This window comes from Chelonia mydas, chromosome 1 (assembly GCF_015237465.2).
Source record: "Chelonia mydas isolate rCheMyd1 chromosome 1, rCheMyd1.pri.v2, whole genome shotgun sequence".
NCBI lineage: Eukaryota > Metazoa > Chordata > Testudines > Cheloniidae > Chelonia > Chelonia mydas.
Genome location: NC_057849.1, coordinates 17,548,326 through 17,569,250, shown reverse-complemented (window position 1 = coordinate 17,569,250; position 20,925 = coordinate 17,548,326). Strand labels below are relative to the sequence as shown.

Here is a 20,925-nt window from a genome sequence, read left to right as displayed (position 1 = left end):
TCCACACGAGACCTTAAACCTGTCACTGGTGTATAGGTGACTATTGTCAGTTCTGGGCATGAGCCCAGTGTCAGTTTGCTCGAGTGAAGATGATTAGTTAAAGTTTTTGTACAAGTGATCAAAACACATTTTTTATACCAGTATAACTATGTTGGTTATGGGTGTGATTTCTTACTAATACAGTTATACCAATACAAGCCCTAGTGTGGACACAATTATACTGGTATAAAGATGCTTTATACTGGTATAGTTTATTCCCCTCCCCAAACAGGACTAGATATACTGGTATAAGCACTTCTATACCAGTACAAGTGTGCTCACACCAGATGGGTTGTATTCCTTTATATTACAATAGTTAAAGTAGTAGAACTTTTGTATGTAGACAAGGCCTGCAAAGCTCTTTGAAAATAAAACGTCCTGTGTTAATGGCCTTTCCTGAGGAACTGGATCTTGAGATAATGGGAAGGTTTGTGTGTTCCAGTGATCCTAAGAGCTATGCCAGTGGGAGTTTTAACAATGCCGGACAGGTCAAAGGGTAGGGATAGGGTTGCCAGGTGACTGGTTTTCCACCAGAATGCCCGGTCACAAAGGGCTCCCTGCCTGCCCTAGGTCCACATGGCTCCTGAAAGCGGTCGCCAGGTCCCTGCAGCCCCTCAACGCATGGGCGACCAGGGAGGCTCTGTGTGTTGCCCCCACCTCGAAGATCAGCTCTGCAGCTCCCATTGGCTGGGAACTACAACCAATGGGAGCTGAGGGGCTGGCACCTGTGGGCAAGGGCAGCGCACAGAGACTCCCTGGCTGCCCACATGTCTAGGGGCTGCGGAGACCTGGCGGCCACTTCCTGTGAGCCGTGGGAAGTGCTGCCAGGACGCAGCACCCCGAACCTCCTCCCACACCCCAACCCCCTGCTCAGAGTCCCCTCCCGCATCTAAACTCCCTCCTGGAGCCCACCCCTGCTCCCAACACACCAATCCCCTACCCCAGGCCCCTCCTACACCCTAAACTCCTCATCCCTGGCCCCACCCCAGAGCCCACACACCCAGCCAGAGCCCTCACCCCCTCTGCACCCCAACCCACTGCCCCAGCCCGGAGCCCCCTCCTTCATCCCAAACCCCTCATCCCCAGCCCCACCCCAGAGCCTGCACCCCCAGCTGGAGTCCTCTCCCCCGCCACACACACACCCTAACTCCTTGCCCCAGCCTGGAGCCCTCTCCCGCACCCTGAACCCTTCATTTCTGGCTCCACCCAGTGCCCACACCCAGAGCCCAGGCCCCCAGCTGGAGCCCTCACCCCCTCCCGCACCCCAACCCCCTGCCCCTGCCCGGTGAAAGTGAGTGAGGGCGGAGGACAGTGAGCAATGGAGGGAGGGGAGATGGAGCGAGCGGGGACAGGGCCTCGGAGAACAGGTGGGGCAGGGCAGGGGTGTTCGGTTTTGTGCGGTTAGAAAGGTGGCAACCCTAGGCAGGGAGCTGACCGAAAAAAGCAGCCTGCTGCCCCTCCAGAGTGGGGGCAGCCCAACGACCTATCCTCATAAAAACGTTAAGTCCTAGAAACACAGCCAGGGAGCCGCTCCACAAACGGCACGATGGACAGGCATGTCAGAGCCTTGTTCGTGTCCTCAGCGACATCTGACAGCGCCAAAAGGATTCTGACTATTAGTGGGTCCAACCCTGCACATCCGTCCACGTCCAGAGCTCTCACGGATGTTCCCAGGTTTCTACGCTGCCCGTCTCAAGCGGTGGGGATTCCTTGGCCATGGCGCACACACCTGCCAATACACTGTTGAGGGGTGTGGGCAGCATCCTTCCTCACCCCCTGGCATGGTCTGGCTCACTTAGGCCAGGCAGGTGCACTCACACAGACCAACGATACAAGCCTCAGGCTGTGTCTACACTTAAAATGCTACAGTACTTCAGTGTAGACACTCACTGCAGTGATGGGAGGGGTTCCCCCTGTCACTGCAGTTAATTCACCTGCCTGGAAGGCAGTAGCCGCTGTCTATACCGCGGGTTCGGGCAGCGTGGCTGCGTCTCTCAGGGATATGGATTTCTCGCATCCCGGAAGAGACGTAACTTCGCCCATGTACGTTTTCAGAGTAGGCCAGCCTCAATGTCCCAGTCAATGATTCCCAAGCGCGTGTCTAGGAATGGAGAGCGTGGGGTAGGGAGAGTGGGCAGAGCAGGCATTTACGTTCTGAGAGGCCCATTGTTCAGCGTGAATATTTTAGCAGTCGTATACTTCGTGAGGCAGCGCTTTGCTGCCAACATTGGGAAGCCTGATGGATTGAACTGACATTTTCATTACACGTGTCTGCATTAAGCAGTCTCTTTCAGGGCCCTCGAACGAATGTCCTGTGAAATGTGTTGGCAGGGCTACTGTAGCTGAAACAAGCTGTGATTCGAAATGTACTTTTCTTTCAAAAAGGAAAAAAAGTGTCATTGCCACTGGCAAATTAATATTTCCCCCATTCTCTTAACCTCTCCTTCCACCTACTTCATTTTGCCTGCTCCTTCCAACCCACCCTCTCCCCCCCCCCCCCCAGAAAAGGAGCAACACCTGTTTACAGATGTTTTCGAAGTCAGATTTGGGAGACGCAACTGACAAAGACTGGATCGAATCTTTTCAGACATTACATATTTTCCTGCTGTTCAGCAGCCCCCTCTGTGCCTCTTTTGACACTGTTTTTGAACATGTTTGGTGAATAACTTCTGCCCTATATAGATTTACTTTGTTCTCCTGGCCATCTGGTCCAAAATATGCATATCAAAGCTGTTAATTTCACATTAGGAGGATTTGGAAACGGGGATGCCTCATCACCAAATAAAAAAATAAACAAAGCTTTATTCCCCCTCTTCCCGCCCCGCAAGCACACACCTCCCCTTCCCTCCAAAGACACTTCTAAAACAATCTGTGTGGTGAGAGAACAAAAGTGTTTTTATTACAGAAATCCCCCTCTTTGCACACAGATTGATGCAAGGGCTTTCTGGACCCAAGCCCAAACTCAAAATTTTGGATTGCAAGAAAACAAGCAGTAGATACTGTCTTTGTTTGGCTTCTGATTCCCCAGTCATCTGGAAGCACGCTATTTCTCATTTGCATCCCGAATGCTTTTCCAACGGTCTCTTCAGAAACACGCGTTTAAACTCGTGGGGAAAAAGCCATGTTTTTTGAACAGATCCCCTCATCCAGAATGTCCCACTAGTGTCAGCTCAATTTGATGAAATGAAAAGCAAACTTCTTGTTGATACACTGGAGCTTGAAACAAATGAATCACCAACACGATGCTAATTACAATATGGAAGTCCTAAACCCCTTGGGAGCTGATAGTTAATTAAACTTTGACCCTCATCCCCTCAGCTTTTCCCAGCAAAGGATGGTATTCAGAGTCTGGGTAAATGACGGGGAGGTTATTGGTAATTATAGTAGTGTCCGTTTTCCCTTCCTTCCTTCTGGAGTCAGCGGAGATAAGCGAGGTTAGAATCATCATACGCTGTGAAGTAGATAAATAGGGAAGTCTTTTATATGCTGCTCCCAGGCAGATCCAGGAGCTAGCCAAGTGAGTTACTATTTTCTCCAGCTAGCTACTCACTCGGCTGTCTTTCCCGTTAGCCTTGGAATCAAAGATGTTAGAGGCTGAAAAGACTTAGCAGGGTACTGAGTGCCTCTTCCTGCCCAAGCAGGAATGTTCCCTGTGGCTCATCTAGTAGCGTGTTCTCCGGTATAATTTTCAGCTTCCCAAGCAATGGGCTTGCTATCACTTCCCTTCTGGTTCCAACAGTCCCCCTCTATCATAGTACAGAACAAAAGAGCTTCCTGAACGGTACTCCACTGAGTCTGACCATCATATATACATGGATCTGCTCACGATGTAAGGGCAGGTCCGTTTGACTGTGGCAGGCCCAAGGTTTGTAAATGGAATGATCATGTGGAGGCTGTTTTTAAACAATACTGAAAAAAAAATGTAACTATAGGAACCTACCTATGCTAAATTAAAAGTGTGGTTTTTACCTACACAAGCAGTGGATATACCTTTAAGAGGTATATCAAAAGCCCCCACTCAGCTCCTACCCCAAGTGCCCAGTACGACTGCCTTGCTACTCCCTACCTGTATGTGCTGGCTCATGAGCACCTCAGTTTATCCCGTAGCCTGTAAACCTTCCCGGTGACCAACATTAAAGCTGAGAATTTTCAAAGCCGCCTCGAGAATCTAAATCCTTAGGCAGGTTTGAACAGCTCGACCTTTGGTATTATATTTTTGTTCCTGTGCTTTTTGCTCTGCGTTGCACCATTCTTGTGCATGGTGCCTTACAAACTCTGAGAAGTTCTGGAGACAGAAAGATTGCTTTGGCCTTTGACAGTTTTAACAAAATGTATATTTCAGCTGTGTGGAAAAGTGGAGGACTTGGACTGGATGCTGTTTGTTTTTTGTGGTTATTTCCTTCGTCCTCCATAATTTTGGAATGTGATACTTTAAAGAATCATTTCTGCTGGGGTTACTCATATACATGAAATGTAGTAAGCTCTTTGGGGCCAGGGCTGTCATCTTGTCCCAGGTTTGTACAGTGCCTCGCACAATGGGGTCCTGGTCAGTGGCGGGGACTTTTAGGCTCAACTGCAGTACAAAGAACAATAAAAGGTAATCCTACTTATGCTTCTCTCACATCCCAGATGTCAACAGCTGGCTGCTTACCTTTGGTTTCCAACTACACAATGTTATCCCGGGATATCCCAAGCCAGATATGGATGCAATGGAGCCATCATATGAGCTTATCCACACGCAGATGAAAACCCAAGAGTGGGACAATAGCAAGGTGAGCCATGTGACCACGTAGTCTGTCTGTTTTAGGCACTGGCCTGGCACATGTCACCACGGGATCCAGGTGCAGTATTCACTTTAGAAATTACAATCAATCTGCTATTGCAGATGCTCAAGGTCACCGGAGTGAAAGTCAGCCTGCGAGTAGCTGCTGTCCCTTCCCACTTCAGTAATGAAATGTGACTAAGTAATCCCATCTGAAGTTTTTTATCACCCGTGGGTCCTTTCTGTGATACTTGCTGGTGACTGCTGAACAAAACTGCTCTGCACTGTTTTTCTTTCTTTAAACATGTGATGTTACCACAGATCACTTGCTAGCTCCCTAAACCAAGGAATCAGAGCTGACAGAAGACACCTGTTGGATCATCCACCCATGCCCCAAGACAGAATTGTTTTCTAGAATATATTTTCTAGTGCTTTGTCCAGTTTGGTTTTTAAAGCAAACAAACTCCCATTACTTCCCTTAGGAGACTACCCCACAGTGTAAAAGCTTTCTCCATAAGAAAGCTGTTACTGACAGCTTAAATTTTACTTGGCTTGATTTTGTACCAAATCACTGTACGCTAATTCAGGCCTAAATCAGGATGTTTGTAGTTCATTTTTGGCGGCCAATGCTGCATGTACAAAACGAGATTAGCACCTTGAAAACAAAAGTCACTTAAAACCCAAGCGTCTTGCATACTGCTCTCTTCCCAGCATAAACTCAGAGACAGCACTCTCCAGTGCATAGGACAAACTTCCTGCAGGTTAGACTGGTTAAACTGTGCAATGGCCTTCCAAGTTGTGTGGTGGAGTCCCATTGCTGGGCTCATTTAAAACTAGTCTGGGCAAGGCATGTGAAAATACACTGTTGCAGACAACTCTGCATTAGCTCCAATGGTATCAACTAGATTGGGTAACAGATCTTCCCTTTCTCTAACTCTTTGGATCCAGGACTGGCTCTAGGCACCAGCAAAGCAAGCAGGCCACCCTTATTTTTGGGGTGGCAAAAAACTTACAGCCAGCCCTGCTTGGATCCCAGATCTCAGTGGGCCAGATACTTCCCTGAGTTACATCAATGTAAATTCGGAGTTAGTCCACGCTGCCACTGGAGTGATTTCTGATTCACATCACTGTAATGGCCTAACAGATCAGAATCAGTTCCCTTATCTGAGAAGGTTGAGGAGAAGAACCAGGCAGGTAACACTTCACATAATGTTGGGCTGTATTTGCCTTGCAGGGATGGGAGGTTGGAGACCTAATGCTGAGTTTGAGCATCCCCCAGCTCGGAAATATCCAGCATGCCATAAACCTTGCGCTAGGTTCAGCTTAGCTTAGTTATCCCCCTGCAGCTCCAGAGTGACATTTAAAATCCAATACTCTTGTGCTGCGCTTTCTGCCTGTGAGGCTGCCACTAAATGGTTTGTTGAACAAGTTCAGCGTTATTGGCCAGCAGGGGATGCGTCGTGACCTCTGGCATATTGCAGAGCTGCAGCACCTGAATCCAATTTTGCTTCTTTTCCCCTTTCGTCTTGTTGAATTACCAAGTAATTGCGGGCGGTCGTACAGCTCTGTCTGCGGGGGAGGGAGGGCTGGAATCAGTCATCATTTCATTAACTATACTGCTCTCAGTCTCATGAGCTCTGGGGCTCTGATACCTGCGGCTTGTTGTCTGCACCGTTGGCTGCAGGGGATGGGTAGCCCAGCTCAGCTATTCGTTTTTGTCTGCACACTGAAGGAGGCAGAGGCTGATCTGGATTGTTTTGGCTGTGGAATGAAATAGGCTGTTGTGTATTCTAAAGTAACTTCTGAAGGGGAGGATCCTCCACACCCTCACAAGGCTTTACTCTTCCTGCCTTGCAAATCTGATTGATCAGGAGTGAATTCTGCTCATCCTGTCGGTTTTAAAATGGAGCCAACCCTTTTTTTCCCAGCAAGAACCACCTTATTTTTGTCTGTCGCGGGTTAAAAACGGCAATGGCCTTGTAGTTCATGCACAGGGCTGGAATTTAGGAGCTCTGGGTTCTGTGCGGTGTCACGTGGGGCGAAATCCTCTCCCCAGTGCCCAGGCTGAATGCTGGGAATCTCTGTAGGGTGGTGCTGCAGTGCTCTCAGATCCCACAGAGCCGACTGCAGCCCCTGTGGCCCTAACACTTCTGCCTAGAGGAGATGGGGGAGGACAAGGGGGTTGACATAGTGACAGATCCTCGGTCCTGGCCTGCCACTGCTCCATCCTCCTCCATGTGGTCACAGAGGGCACCCAAATGGAGCTGGGCTTTGCAGTGCAGGTGCACAGTCCCTGTACAAACTCACTGTATCCTGTCCCTGTCTCTCCTCCACACTGAAGCCACACCAGTTCCACCCCAAGTGAGCCCTCTGTGCCTACCATGAAGGGGTATAAGTTACCTTTCGTGCAACAGTTTCTTTCATCTACAAAGTGGGAATTGTAATGCTTCCCTCCCCCACGTGGGCGATGGGAGATTCCACTCACTAAGTCTGTTTTAATTGGATTTAATGACTTAAACTTAAAGGCCACAAACTTAGTGCCAAAAGCTCGGCAACTTAAACAGAGACCTGGTCAGGAATTTTCTGACAAAACGTGTTTTTCCTTGAAAAATGCCAGTGTGTCAAAACCAAGCCTGTTCATGGGGAAGGGTCAAGTTTGACAACTCTCCCAATTCCGGGGGGGGAGGGGGAATTGAAAAAAAGGGTTTTGAAACTCTTATAGGTAATTTCTTTCATTGTTTATTTTCTCTTGGTTATTTTAATTAATTTATACTCAAAAAAACCAGGTTAAAAAAATTAAAGGTCAAAGTTGTAATGAAACATTTTGAAATTATCAAAACAAACGCCTTCAAAAAATCAGATCAGTAGATTTTTAAGATAAGAAAGAACCATAGCTCTACTCTCTGCCATCTTCAACTCAGATGGTAATTTTCTGTTTCTCTTCCTTGGTAGGTCATTAAAATGGGTTGTAAGATTAAACGCAAATGATAGATCATCTCCTCTGATCTCTTGTGTAGCGTAGGCCAACAAATTACACTCAAGAATCCCTGCATTGGGCCCGTAACTTTTGTTTGACCTATAGCATATCTTTCAGAAAAACATGAAGTCCTGACTTACAGATTGCCAGTGATGGAGAATCCACCAGGTCCCTAGATAAGTTGTTCCTGTGGTTAAGTACCCTCACTGGTAAAATTTGTGCCTTCTCTCTAATCTTAATTTTTCTAGTGTCACCTGTCAACCATTGGATCTCATTATACCTTTCTCTGGTAGATGAACGAATTCTCTACTCTCAGAAATCTCTACCCCATGTAGGTACTTGGAGAGCATGATAGAGTCACCTGTGTATCTTCTCTTAGATAAACTAAACAGATTAAGCCCCTTTATTGTGTAGCTTTTTTATTGACACTCCTCTCTTTCGGTGGATCACTACAGTTGCAGGCATAGCACAAAGCAAACTCAGTTGCTACCCTGTGACTGGGTCATTTTGTGTAATAAAGCCAAGCTAAGCTCTCTTTTGGTCACAATTTCTTTCTTGTGGGCTTCTAGCTGAGCTCCTTTACTTACCCAGTGGCCACTTTCACCCCTCTCCAGTGTTGTCAGGGGGCATAGAGGAGGCAAGTCTCTGGTGTAGCTAATGCAAAGATGTTTTACTTGGGGTACTGGACTCAAACTGAGGTCTCAGTGCCTCTCCCCAGTTCTTGAGCTCCCATAATATACCTGCCTGAGTCTACAGTGCTACTGTCACTCCATAAAGTTTCCTTAGTCATAGCCTAGACTCAGCAAGTCAACTATAAGCCCATATTTTAGTAAGGGAAATATACACCCACGGTATATTGGTACAAGTAGAAACAAGGAAACAGGTTCAAATTTCTTTCACATCTTGGCTATTTATGATGGGAAATGAAAGCTTTAGGTATCACAGTGTAAGGCACTATTTAAAAACAAGAGATGATAGAAGCTAGCTGTGATATTTTAAATCCTCAAGAACTGCAGGCAAAATACAAGTGACTATTCCAAGATCGCTATAATGTACTATTCTCTTGAGCTCTGTACAGCAGCAAACAAACAATGAAGGTCAGTCTCTTCTCTCCAATGGGTCATTACTAGATAAAGTAAAATGTCACTTAAGGGCATCTGATTAAAAAAGATCTTAAGGAAAAACAAACCCAGAATAGAGATGTCAGTTGTGTATAGTGACAAATATTAAAATAAAATAACCAATAAGTCCCACCACAACTCCCTTCTGCTTTAATGCTGTTTTTATACTGTACCTCTGGGTTACAGTTGCCAAAAGCTACAGCATTTTTAGAGAGCTCTGCCGTGTGCCATCTTCAGCTCAGATGGTAATTTTATGTTTCTCTTCCTTGCTAGTTCATTAAAATGGGTTGTCAGATGAAACAGAAATGATTGAGTATTTCAAAGGCAGGGATACGCTGTCTCTTTGAACTCTGCATAATCTGTTTGCATTCCCCCTTTTCTTTTCACAGGGTAGCATACAGGCTGAGGTTTATATATATATATATATATATATATATATATATGAAGATTATTTAAATAAAAAAAAAGAATACACTCTGTTATTAAAGGGATACACTCAAGGTCATCAGATCTTAAAATTAAGCAGTTTTCAAAGTCCTCCCATATTATAGGACTCAGTTTCAAGATAACCGAGACATTTTTAATTATGAGTGATGATGCATTGCACTACCATGTGGAAGACCTTAGTTTGCAGATTTGTGTCCCTGGATAGCGAAAGTTGGGAATGGTAGAGCAGCACCATAGCTAAGCCCCTCTGGGAGACAGCACAAGTGCCTTGTGTTGCTCAGAAGCAACCCCTCAATTTACTTGGCTAGAATAATTATAGCTATAAGCAGCGTCCAGTGGTAGGGCACAGGACAGGTAGTCAGGAGATCTGGTTTGTATTCCTGGCTCTGCCACCGACGCATTGTGGGACCTTGGGGAAGTCCCTTCATTTCTCTGCACCTCCTTATTGTTGATTGAAATTACTCCTGCAGTGAGGTGCTTTCTAAAGCTAAAGGAAGAGATGGTCCTTGCTTGAAATAGACAAGACAGATGTTTGAGGTGCTGTGGAACACTGTGATCTTTGGGTGAAAGGTGCTAAGCGCTAGTGCTGTTATATCATGGGGACTCCCACTAAACCTCAGTCTAGATATTATGTCCAGGTGTATTTTGGGTTTTGTTTTTTATTTTTGAATGATGATGGCCATATGAGTCGGTGAAGTATTCTGTCATGTCGTGAGCCGCACAAATGCGGTGTATTACTATGTCAAGGAAAAGTCATATGTTTTAATATGGTGCCATGAAACACAAAGGAGGCTAAACACATATTTTAAATCTAGTATTTAATGGCCTGAGTTGGTGACAAAAAACTAGGACATTTAGTCTGTCTGTACCTTAACTTAGCCATCTGCCTGAGTATTCCCCGATTCAGAGAATACATGCCCTGTTCTGCTACGGCAGGATGGGGCAAAGCTACATTTCAGCTGTGTCTTGTAGTGTCAGCAGAACCTCGGAGTTGATTAATAAGGGACCCAGTACTATGCCAGCTGGTAATCAGAGCAGCTGAGGAATGGAGAAGGGAAAAAATGCAGCTATGCAAATTCTCCAGGGCATCCTGATTCTGAAGGGCACGAGCACTTTGTTAGTAGGGAACCCTTCATGGTTTGCCCAGAATTAAATGGCGAGGCCAGTGAAGGGTAATCTCATGTGGGGCTGCATCTGTAAAGGTCATGTTGTGGCTGGACATCAAGACCAGCACCCTTCCTCTCAGTGACATGCAGTAGGCTGTGTCGTAGTCTCGCGAGGGAGGCCCGTCACCTGGCTGTTGAGAAACAGACCAGACTGTGCACTATATATAAGAGGAATGGACCAGCCCTGCATGGGGAAGGCTGGTCTAGAAGGCCCTTCGTCACCTTAAATTCTGGGGTATACACTGAAGAACAGGCAAACCAGGTCCCACCCTATAAGGTCAGTGCAGAATTTAGCCTCACAGGGCCTCCCACAAACTTCTGGTGACACATTTGGCAGGTCACTTAATCGTCTGTGCCTCGCTTTCTTCATAGCTAAAATGGGGCTGCTAATATACCCTCTTGGGTATCACGAGGCTAACCGCATTCATTGTTGTAAAAAGCTTGGAGATCCTTCACTGGACGGCCCTGTAGCAGTTCAGCCTCTCATTGCTAGAATATTATAAATCGAATATGTAACAGCAAAATAGAGCTCATAACAGCCCGATGTAAATTAGCATTGACTCAGCCAAGACGCCAAAGTCGGACTAACCATGGAGTCTGAATTGTCCTCTGTCACCCCTAAAAAAGGGTCTCGCCAGGAAAGGGCTAAGGCATATTAAGGAAAACAGGAGTGTTAGTTTCCAGGGCTGTTAAGCCAGCACCTTTCACAGCTATTAAATTCACTTTAAAAAAAAGTGAGGGTGGCCCCCTTTCGTCTGTAACCTATTTTTAATGCTGGCTGTCATTACCTTACTGAATTAAGCCCTGGGCCGAGACAGGAGACTTTTGTTACGGCATCGTCTCGCTTTTGTGAAATTTGAGCAGATAATTGTTCCTGGACAGGAGTAGGAAAGAAGACGGTACTCCCGTCAATGGATGAGTATGTTTCTACAGACGTTTTTCAGTAATGATAAGCCGCTGAATCATTCAGGGCATTTGCTCCTTTATATGCTAACAGCAAAAGTCACTTTGCATTAAAACTGTCTACAGGTGATCAAAGGCTGTGGTCCCTATGCAGTTCTTACTCAGGCAGAGCTCCCATTGATGTCAATGGGAGCTTTGCCTCTGTAAAAATTGAGCTTCAAGATTGAGTCCTAATAGCTGAGGACCTGATCCCACAGGAGGACTGGGAGCACTGTAGCAGTGAGGGGAGGGGAGCATTAGCACCTCACTTGACTGTTGAATGATCCATTTTGGCCAATGCTTCAAGTGGCATTGAGGAGCTCTGGAAAAGAGTGTTTTGGCCAGAGTGAGGATCACACTGTGATGCGCAGCCTTGGAGGATGGTGCAGGGTGGAATCAAAAGCAGGTTAAAACAGAAGGAAACTGCTACTCTTTAAATACTTTGAGCTTATTGAACACCTTTTCTCAAAGCTTTTTACAAATATTAATCACTAGAAGATTCCCGGTAATCAGCTATGAATCATTTCTGATTTACAGATGAGGAAAACTGACGCATGAGCAATTAATTTTCCCAAGGTCACAGAAGGAGTGAGGTAGAATGCAACTGTCTCTCACTGTCACCACTAAACCCTAATCTCCCCTCCGTGCTGGGGTCCCTCTCCACCCCAGTGTTCCACTCTGTCAGAGGGATGATGTTACATTCAGTTCGGTGTCTTGGCATGATGGCAGTTAGGGAGAATAGCCTGCAAACATAGGAATCTCAATCAGTTGTTTCATTAAAAAGAAAGACTTTATTTTTCAGACCAACGTTAAGAAGTAGCTAGAGGAAGCAGAACCCTTTGGCTCTTCTCATTGGATCATGTCATGTTATTTCCCTGCTCTCCAATGTGCTAGCGATACCTTTCAGTCCCCCGGCGTCTCTTTCTAATTTGCGTCTCTCTCTCTCCTTCTCTCCCTTCCCAGTCAATCTTGGGAGTGCAGTGTGAAGTGCAGAAACAGCTGAAAGCCTTCGTCACCCTAGAGCGCTTTGAACAGATCTACAGTTCCAGCATCGCCGGGTGCCGGCAGCTCAAGGAGAACAAGAACTTTGCCTCGGGAGGATCTGTCTTCGGCAAAGGGGTCAAGTTTGCCATGAAGGATGGGCGTGTGGCCACTGACATCATCAGTCTGGCCAACGAGGATGGGCGCCGGATTGCAGCTATTCTGAACAACGCCCACTACCTGGAGAACTTGCACTTCACCATAGAGGGAGTGGACACACATTATTTCGTTAAGCAAGGGCCGTCAGAAAGCGACTTGTCCATACTGGGCCTCAGTGGCGGGCGGAGAACCCTGGAGAACGGCGTGAACGTTACAGTGTCCCAGATCAACACAGTGCTTAGTGGAAGGACTAGACGTTACACAGACATCCAGCTCCAGCATGGCGCACTGTGTCTAAACACCCGTTATGGGACCACCTTGGACGAGGAGAAAGCCCGCGTGCTGGAGCTGGCCAGGCAGCGCGCCATAGCCCAGGCCTGGGCCAGGGAGCAGCAGAGACTGCAGGATGGGGAGGAGGGCATTCGCTCATGGACAGAAGGGGAAAAGCAGCAAGTGCTAAACACGGGCCGGGTGCAGGGCTATGATGGCTACTTTGTGATCTCAGTGGAGCAATACCCAGAACTCTCAGACAGCGCCAACAACATCCATTTTATGAGACAGAGCGAAATGGGCAGAAGGTGACAGAGAGGGTCAATGCGGTGACTTCTTGCCAAAGACAGCTACTCTTTTGTGGCCACTTACCTGACTGTGTTGTACTCAATCCTTTTTCTAAACTGAACCTGGCTGGGGGAGGAAAATAAAGAGAGAAAGAATATGGTTGCACTGTAACTCATGCAACATTCTTTTTTTTTTATTTTAAATTTGGCCTTCACGTGTTTTTTGCAATGAACAGAAGGTATATTTTGCCGTAGTGTGATCACAGTGAAATTTACTGTCTCTTTGTCCTTTTTTCCCTTTTGTGAGGAATTTAAAGTGGGGAGTTGTCAACGTACATCCATGGGTTACTCGGTGTGAAGTGAGAAATGGGTGTCTGTGCTAACTTGTTTCATCCTAATCCTTTCTTATTTGGGACAGGGACAGATAGCCTTCGACCCGAAGAACAGCTCAGAAACGCTGGGCACGCTGGAAACGGATGACAATGATTCCAAATCTCTCAAAGTGACTGTCTGAATCGTGTGCCTCAAAAGAGAACTTACAAGGAGTTTTCACCTTTCACTTGGGACAGAAAGTGTTTCTTGGGCTCCTGCTGCACAGAAGTAGATTATAGAGGCAAAAGGAGCTGGATATATTAACTTGCAAGATGATTCTCTTCCTTCCTGAACTGGAATTAAAAAAACCGTCTTTTTCATTATGATAGTAGATTTTTTTTCTCTTTCTTTTTGGGTCCATGCGCAAATCCTGTTTTTAGTTTAAAAAGCCAGTAAAGGCCAAGAAAGATCCTCCCACTCTATTGGAAAATATCCTCTCTTGTGCCTAGAGCTGTTCTCTAGGTGGGTTGAATGCACCGAAGTTGTAGACATAACCTCATTAAATACATAGTATTTCAGTACACCAGGTTGTGTGTTCAGCAGTCCGCTGGGCTGTCCAATAAAGCAACTTCATTTTAGGAAGCTAATTTGAGTCTGTAAGTAGTAGGATAGTCTCCCACTGACGTACCATTGAAGAGTGCAGCAAATCCATTCTCCAGAATTCTTGCTTTTGGGGGCTGTCTTTATTAGCCTGGAAACTGGCTTTCATTCAAACTAAATCATTTATGACTGTGGCAAACATGCCTCTCTGGGACTCTGGCAGCAGGGAATTTAAAACGTTTAATAAGCAGCAGGAGGGGAAATATTAGAACCAACCCTCTAACTGTTCCTTCCCCCTTTCGCCCCACTGGGACACCAAAAAGCTCAAATTATATGAGTAGCCCAGTGAGGGTTAACAGCGAACAAGGAGGCGTTTGAATAGAAATGCCCACTAGAGAGGGGCCCAAATAGTTTACAAGAAACTGCTGACAAAGTTGCTCGACATGCTAATGTAATTTGTACTCACATAAGCCCCGTGCTGTAGTATGTGCAAGAGTCCTGGTGATTCAAGTGAACAAGGAGACTGAGCTGAGCTTCTTCCTGAGAAAATTCTCTACCGATACGGGGCATTGCTGCAGTCAGAGAAACACAGGTGTGATGCCATCCAGACCTCTGGATGACCTGGCTCTGACAGAGTCAGCGTTCACCCACACACACCCCTGAACTTTCACTGGCTGTCAGAGAGCAGCTCAAAACCTCTTACATGGTCTGAAATTTTTAACTTCTTGTCATCTTCAGTTTTGGCTTCCAGGTTCTAACCAGAGACAGATTGAGCCATGCCAAAACACCACAACAAGAGAGGTTTCACAGCCGGCCCTTGGAGCATGGTGTTCTATAGTCCCCTAAAATCACGCCCTCTTCCACTGCACCCACCAAGCTCAGCAAACCCCACCACCAGCATCACTGCCTTGTGCCAAGACGGTATCCCCGGGTCTACTCAGTTACCGGATAGCAAGAAGGCTGGAAAGGACTCAGTGGGCACAAACTCCATGGATAGAGAAAATTGTGGTGGCCCCAGTTCTATCACAGCTTCCCTGTAGATCCAGAACTTGTCTGTCTCTGTTCTTACGGCCCCCTCCTGGCTGTTCTCATGCTTTTGCCAGATGGAAGTGAAGGAAATCCCCCAAGAGAGCCTGTTATTCCTAAAATTTTTAACCTAATGTTACAGACCCAGTGAGAGGCACATTGAGAGTTTTAGATTCTGACCTTAACTGACCCCAAACACAGACCCATGTGAGGTTCACACATCTCTGATGCTTACCTACCATCCTGCTGCTTTCATAATTCCTCCTGGCTTTCAGGAAAGGGAGTGTTTTTGACACAGTAACTCAGTGTTATTCTTTGAACTTCACCTTGCAGAGCAGGAAGAGCGTTGGCCAGGACTGAACTGGCAAGCATCCTTTATGGAGAAATACATTGGCAGGAGTAAATAGCAAGTAGTGGTAAGTCTTGAAAAATCAGCACCAGTTCTGTCGGAGTGGCTTCACTCTCTGGAAGGAGGAGGTTCTGAAACAGAGCAGAGCAAATGCTGGCTGAAAATGAATGAGCTGCCCATCTTCAAGCCTAGTGTGTTATAAAACCGTTCCGTACACCACCTCTTCCTTTTAACGCTACTCTGTCAAAGTGTAGCAGAGAACAGAGGGAAGCCTCATGTATCCATTCTCATCGGTTTGTTAAAAATGTAATGGGGATTTTACGATGGTAAATCGGCTACATTTACATGGAGTAGAGGAAAGGAAATTCAAGTATGAAACACTCCCAATGGAAACCTTGCTGGACTGAGATGCTACCTTTATAGCCTTACCCAGAGTCTTCAGGTTATTACACAAGTAATGAATCCAGGTAGGTCTCCCATTTTTCATGAGTCTCACAAATCTGCCTGTAGCCGAGAGCAATCCAAATCCACATCGTGGCAAAAATCAGTGCAGATTAGATTTACTCTTTGTTCTCAAGCAATGTGCTGGGTCTAAAACTGCTCAACTTCCCATTAAAGTCCATTAGTGTCCTGTAGTTGGAGTCTGTGCACAGCCCAGGAAATGGAGGAGTCATTATTTTGAATCTCTTCTCTCCTGACTTTTAAATAGCTCCTTTAACAGAATGATGTTTTTCTAGCACTAACTAAGACAAAACCTAAACAATCGATCAAGGAGACAGTTGACTACTTGTGTCTGCAGCATTATTAATGGCAGAGCAATAGTTTTAAGAGAAGTTTGGGATGTCTCCCACTCATCTTACTGGGGGTGAAAACTTGAAAGGCTATTTACTATCCTGGCACCATAAGATTCCCCTTGTCCTGCCATAAGGGTCTTGTCTACAAGAGCCCAGTGTTTTTCTGTGGAGTTCACCCTCCAGGGTAAGGGGAATGTTAAAAAATCAAGGGCTGCATGACCATTTGTTAACTGTTGCCCTGCTGAACAAAATACCACATGCAGCTACCCATCATTGATTACAGTATATAAATATCTACATAGAGAACAAATATTTAATAACGGGTTCTTTAATCTAGCAGAGAAAGGTCTAAGACGGTCGAACGGCTGGAAGTTGAAGGTAGACAAATTCAGACTGGAAATAAGGGGTACATTTCTAACGGTGAGAGTAACTAACCATTGGAACAATTTACCAAGGGTCATGGTGGATTCTTCCATTGCTGATCATTTTTAAATTATGTTTTTGTAAAAGCTCTGCTCCAGGAATTGTTTTGGGGAAGGTCTATGGCCTGTGTTATACAGGAGGTCAGACTAGATGATCACAGTGGTTCCTTATGAGTTTGGAATCTGTGAATAGATCTTTCCCGTATGGCACCTGTAGCCTGACATTCCATTTATATCCCATACTTACAGTGGGTGGCTCTGTCCCCCTCTTGGGGCTGAACCACACAGAGGTTTATGGGTCTGCTACTGACTTTTTGCTAAAAGAGTTTGATCTCAGGCAGTAGAGGTTTGTGCTTTTCCGGTGCAGAAGTCCTAAGCTCGATCCCTACAGCCTACCCTGAGGCGTTACCCTAAATATTCATTTTAATGGTAATTGTGTGGGAATCACTGCCAGGACCAAGGCTAGCATGGAACAGCCGGGTTTAGTTTCTGACTCTGAATAAGCACACGTCCTGCCCCAAAAGAATTCCAGACCCTGGCACATTTCCCTCAAAATGTAACAAGTGCGACTCAGCAAATTCAAGTTACAATGAATTGTGTTTGAAGAGCGACTGCTGACCTTTAAATCTAGGTTGTGGAGGGTATACTAGACTAATCAATTCACAGTCTAGGCCAGCGGTATCAAGGACAAGCACCCACAGGTCTGAGTCTGCACTCAGACAAAACTCCCATTGGATTAGTGGACGTTTTTGCCTACATGTCGACTTGAGGATCAAGCCACATGTGCTGAAATGTGTGTATTTTTAAGCAAAATTGGACCTGGCACCTGTATCATCTGGACCAGACTCATAGCAGGTCGGTCTCTGCAGCAGACAATTCTACTGCACTCTTCAACCTTGTTTTAAATGATCCAACAATGGAGCTTCCAGCTGTGCCCATAGGAAATTCACATTGCAGGATGGATAGCTGCATCTTTTTCCCTTTTCCTGCCACTACAGAGAGGAATCAGTGCAGATTTTTGTCCCCTGCAGATTTGGCTCACTCCTTTCTCTGACTTTCATTATTCAGAAGGCATTGCATTTGTGTAGCAATTGCAGCCCCCGCTAGACTCATTTAGCACTGCAAGATGTACTGCAATGTTTGTTTCCTCCAAGCTTTTTTGGACAGAAATTGTCTATCCAGAGCTTGGAATATATCATGAAGCACCAGTGACCGGAGGGACTCATACAGCGCATCGAATCTTTGTCATTACTGCTATTGATCAGAGCCATGGCAAAAATGGGCCAACAAATCTAAAAAATACCAGGCAAGAACAGAATAGATGGAGGCTGTTAAGTGACCTCATGCTTGATTTGCGTTTAAAAGACCGATGACTGAGAGCTGTCCTCAAGACATCATTTGGCTGTAGGTTAGGAACAGTGAGGGAATTCTGCCCTGTATCTGTGGTCGCTTTACTGAGCTGAGGGAACGGTAAGATTCTGCTCAGGCTGGTAAACGGACGCTGCAACAAGAATAAATCAAAATTGGTTAAAAAAAAAAAAATCTAATAAAGCACCTTTTCAGCTGTGACTTGTAAGTGTCACCATGATAAATGACAGTGCAATCCATTATGCAAAGACAAGACTCCTAACAGGAAATTTTAGAATTTGATTTTCTGATTTACAGCGAGGGCCCCCGTCATATTTATAGCACGGCCGTCTGTTTTGATTCAATCGCAGCGTAAATGAAACCAGGGCCACAGATCTCAGCAATGCGGCTGCTCTTTAAACACCGAGGGGGCATAAACACACAATGTTAATAATGGAGCTAAAGATTGCTTGGCTTGTTGACTGGTATTTGGTTTATCTTTGTGTTTGGCAGTGAAGGGCTGTATCTTAGCACGGTTGAACCTGGGTAAGACACATAACAATTGTGTTCATAACGGTGCACCCTGTAACAGGCCCTTTGGTGAAATAAACTTTGGCCCTTGTTATCTTGAAACACACAATCCACCATCCCTGCATAGCATAGCATATAGCAAGCCTCACAGGAACCCAGTGTGTTAGCCACTGGCTTGTTCATTTTTGTTAGTGTTAATACTGTCCTTATTCGGACTGAAAGATTTTCACCATTTCTTTTCTATTATAGCTCATAGTAAGTATTTAACTATATTATTTTCCCAAGTTACAAACAAGGTTTTACTGATTTTAAACAAAATTAAGCCAATGGACTTTAACTGTAGGGTACATTTAACTAAAATCCTCCAGGATTGGAGAGTGATTTTTTAAAAGACACACTGTTTGCATTGTACAAAGTGATCAGTTTCAAAATTTATATCCTGTTTCAGAATGCCCCTCCCACTAAATGTACCTTGTTTAAGGAAGGCTATATCATGTCCTGATGGCTGTGATCTTATTTCCTATAGTGATATATCAAGCTGTGTTATTTGAACTGAAAACAGTCTGAAATGTAAAAAAAAAAAAAAAAAAAAAGGTGGGGGTAGACAGCAAAATTATTGTCTCTCTCCTGTTTATAGCAATTTTAAAAAGTTGTGCTTATAATAAAATGTTACATGGCTTAACTGTTAACCCCCATCCAGGAGGGGAATGGTATTTGGGCAGAGGAGCCCTGAAAACTCCAAGTGAACACCAACTAAAACTGTTCTGGCAAAGAATAGGTCCAACTGCAGGACAGTTTCAGTGATGTGACTGAAGTAACAAATCGAAGCATCACACGTTTCTGTTAAAACAAATAAATCTGCTTATTTTGCATGAGGCCTTCTGAATGCAGCTACAGTCTAGAAGGAGGACTTTGTAGCAAAGCTCAGCTGTACTGCCAACATAGGAGCCTCTTGTCATTACCAGGTGTAATAATTTTCCTGAAGTCTGGAACTAATTTTTGAGAATTTTTTTTTCTCAACACTTTGTGTTTCTAACACTGTATTCTTGACTGTGTAAATACGACAAGGCTGTACATAAGTGCAAATGTAGATACCTTCTAGAAAAACAAACAGAAGTGACCGTGTGTAGCCTTCGGTGACAAATAAAAGAATATTTTGTGTTTAAAGGGTTTTTATTTTTGCCATCGTGTAAAGGTTAACTCTAGATATCATACCCCAGAGTCACTTGGCTAATGAGCAGGGTAATTCAGAAGAATAGAGTACGTAAGATGAGCTCAGTTCTAAAACTCTCTCCCCAAAGACATTGCTCCTTGTCTAAATGGATTTTTAGTGTCTAGTTTGTGAAGCAAAGAGGAATATACGCTCACTTTCTAACAGTGAATTCATAAACACCCGTCTACAAGATCAGGGCCTGGGAATCATAGTGCATTCAGGCCTTGCATGTAAGAGACAGTTGAGGCAGTTTATTTAAAATAGTTTTTGTAAATTCTGTTTGGTTCAGTATAAAAGTGGAATATTTCAGGAATATTTCAGGCATAAAACTTGTGCCTACTTGATTTAAGATGACCTGAAATATGCCTGTTTTCAACAGAAATAGAAGCAGCCACACAGACTTTTGCAATGTTTGAACTAAATCAGTTTGTGTCAAACCACTGCAGCTTTCTTGTGTAGATAAGTTCTCAGTTCCATTCCTGCCTTTGCCACCAAGGCACTTAACATGTCTCTGCCTTCTTGTGTGGAAAGGGTGTAATAATCCCTACCTCCTGAGGGCCATGGGGGAGGGAATGTGGGTATCTGGGCTAGGGGGGTCCTGCGGATGGGCTCGGGGTGGGAGGGAGTGTGGGTACCTGGCCTAGGGGGGGCCCCATGGCAGGGCTCTGGGGGGAAGGGAGAGGGTGTATTGGCTGGAGGGGAGCCGCACGGCTGTGCTCTGGGGTGGGGGGGGAGCAGTGGGCAGAGAACCAGGGATGGGGTTGTCATAGGGGTGTCTTTCACTCTCTACTCCTGGGGGAATTGTTGTGTGTGTCTGTATTGTTACAGACATACTTGCTGACAGGTGTTTTGAAATAAATTACAAAAATAATTGAAATGCGTGATTATGTAGTGTTATTTTGATAAATAAAATTTTCAGAATTTTAAAATAGTGTGTGCAGAATTTTTAATTTTTTGGCGTAGGATTTTTAAATGTTTGGCGCAGAATGCCCCCAGGAGTATAACATGCAGGCTGTAAGGCTAGCTGACATTAATACTAGAGCACTGGCTCAGCACTGAAAAACAGCTTAAACCATTAGCATGCTGCCTACTAACCTACATGAGGATACATAGCAGCCTGGGCTAAAAGGCCTGCTGGTTGCCAGGGCATGCAGTGGTTTTCAAAGTGGGGTAAGCGAGC

General features: G+C 45.3%; 1 protein-coding gene across 1 annotated transcript in view; it reads left to right on the top strand.

Annotated features, from left to right (window-relative positions):
- The window catches only part of TENM4 (teneurin transmembrane protein 4), a 1,747,045-nt gene extending 1,726,427 nt beyond the window's left edge, over window positions 1-20,618 (top strand). The window contains exons 36-37 of the mRNA XM_043528206.1: window positions 4,669-4,811; window positions 12,418-20,618. Of these exons, the coding sequence (XP_043384141.1) occupies window positions 4,669-4,811; window positions 12,418-13,176 (902 nt within the window). The 3' untranslated portion in view covers window positions 13,177-20,618. The remainder of the gene's footprint in view (window positions 1-4,668; window positions 4,812-12,417) is intronic.
- Window positions 20,619-20,925: the final 307 nt, after the last annotated feature.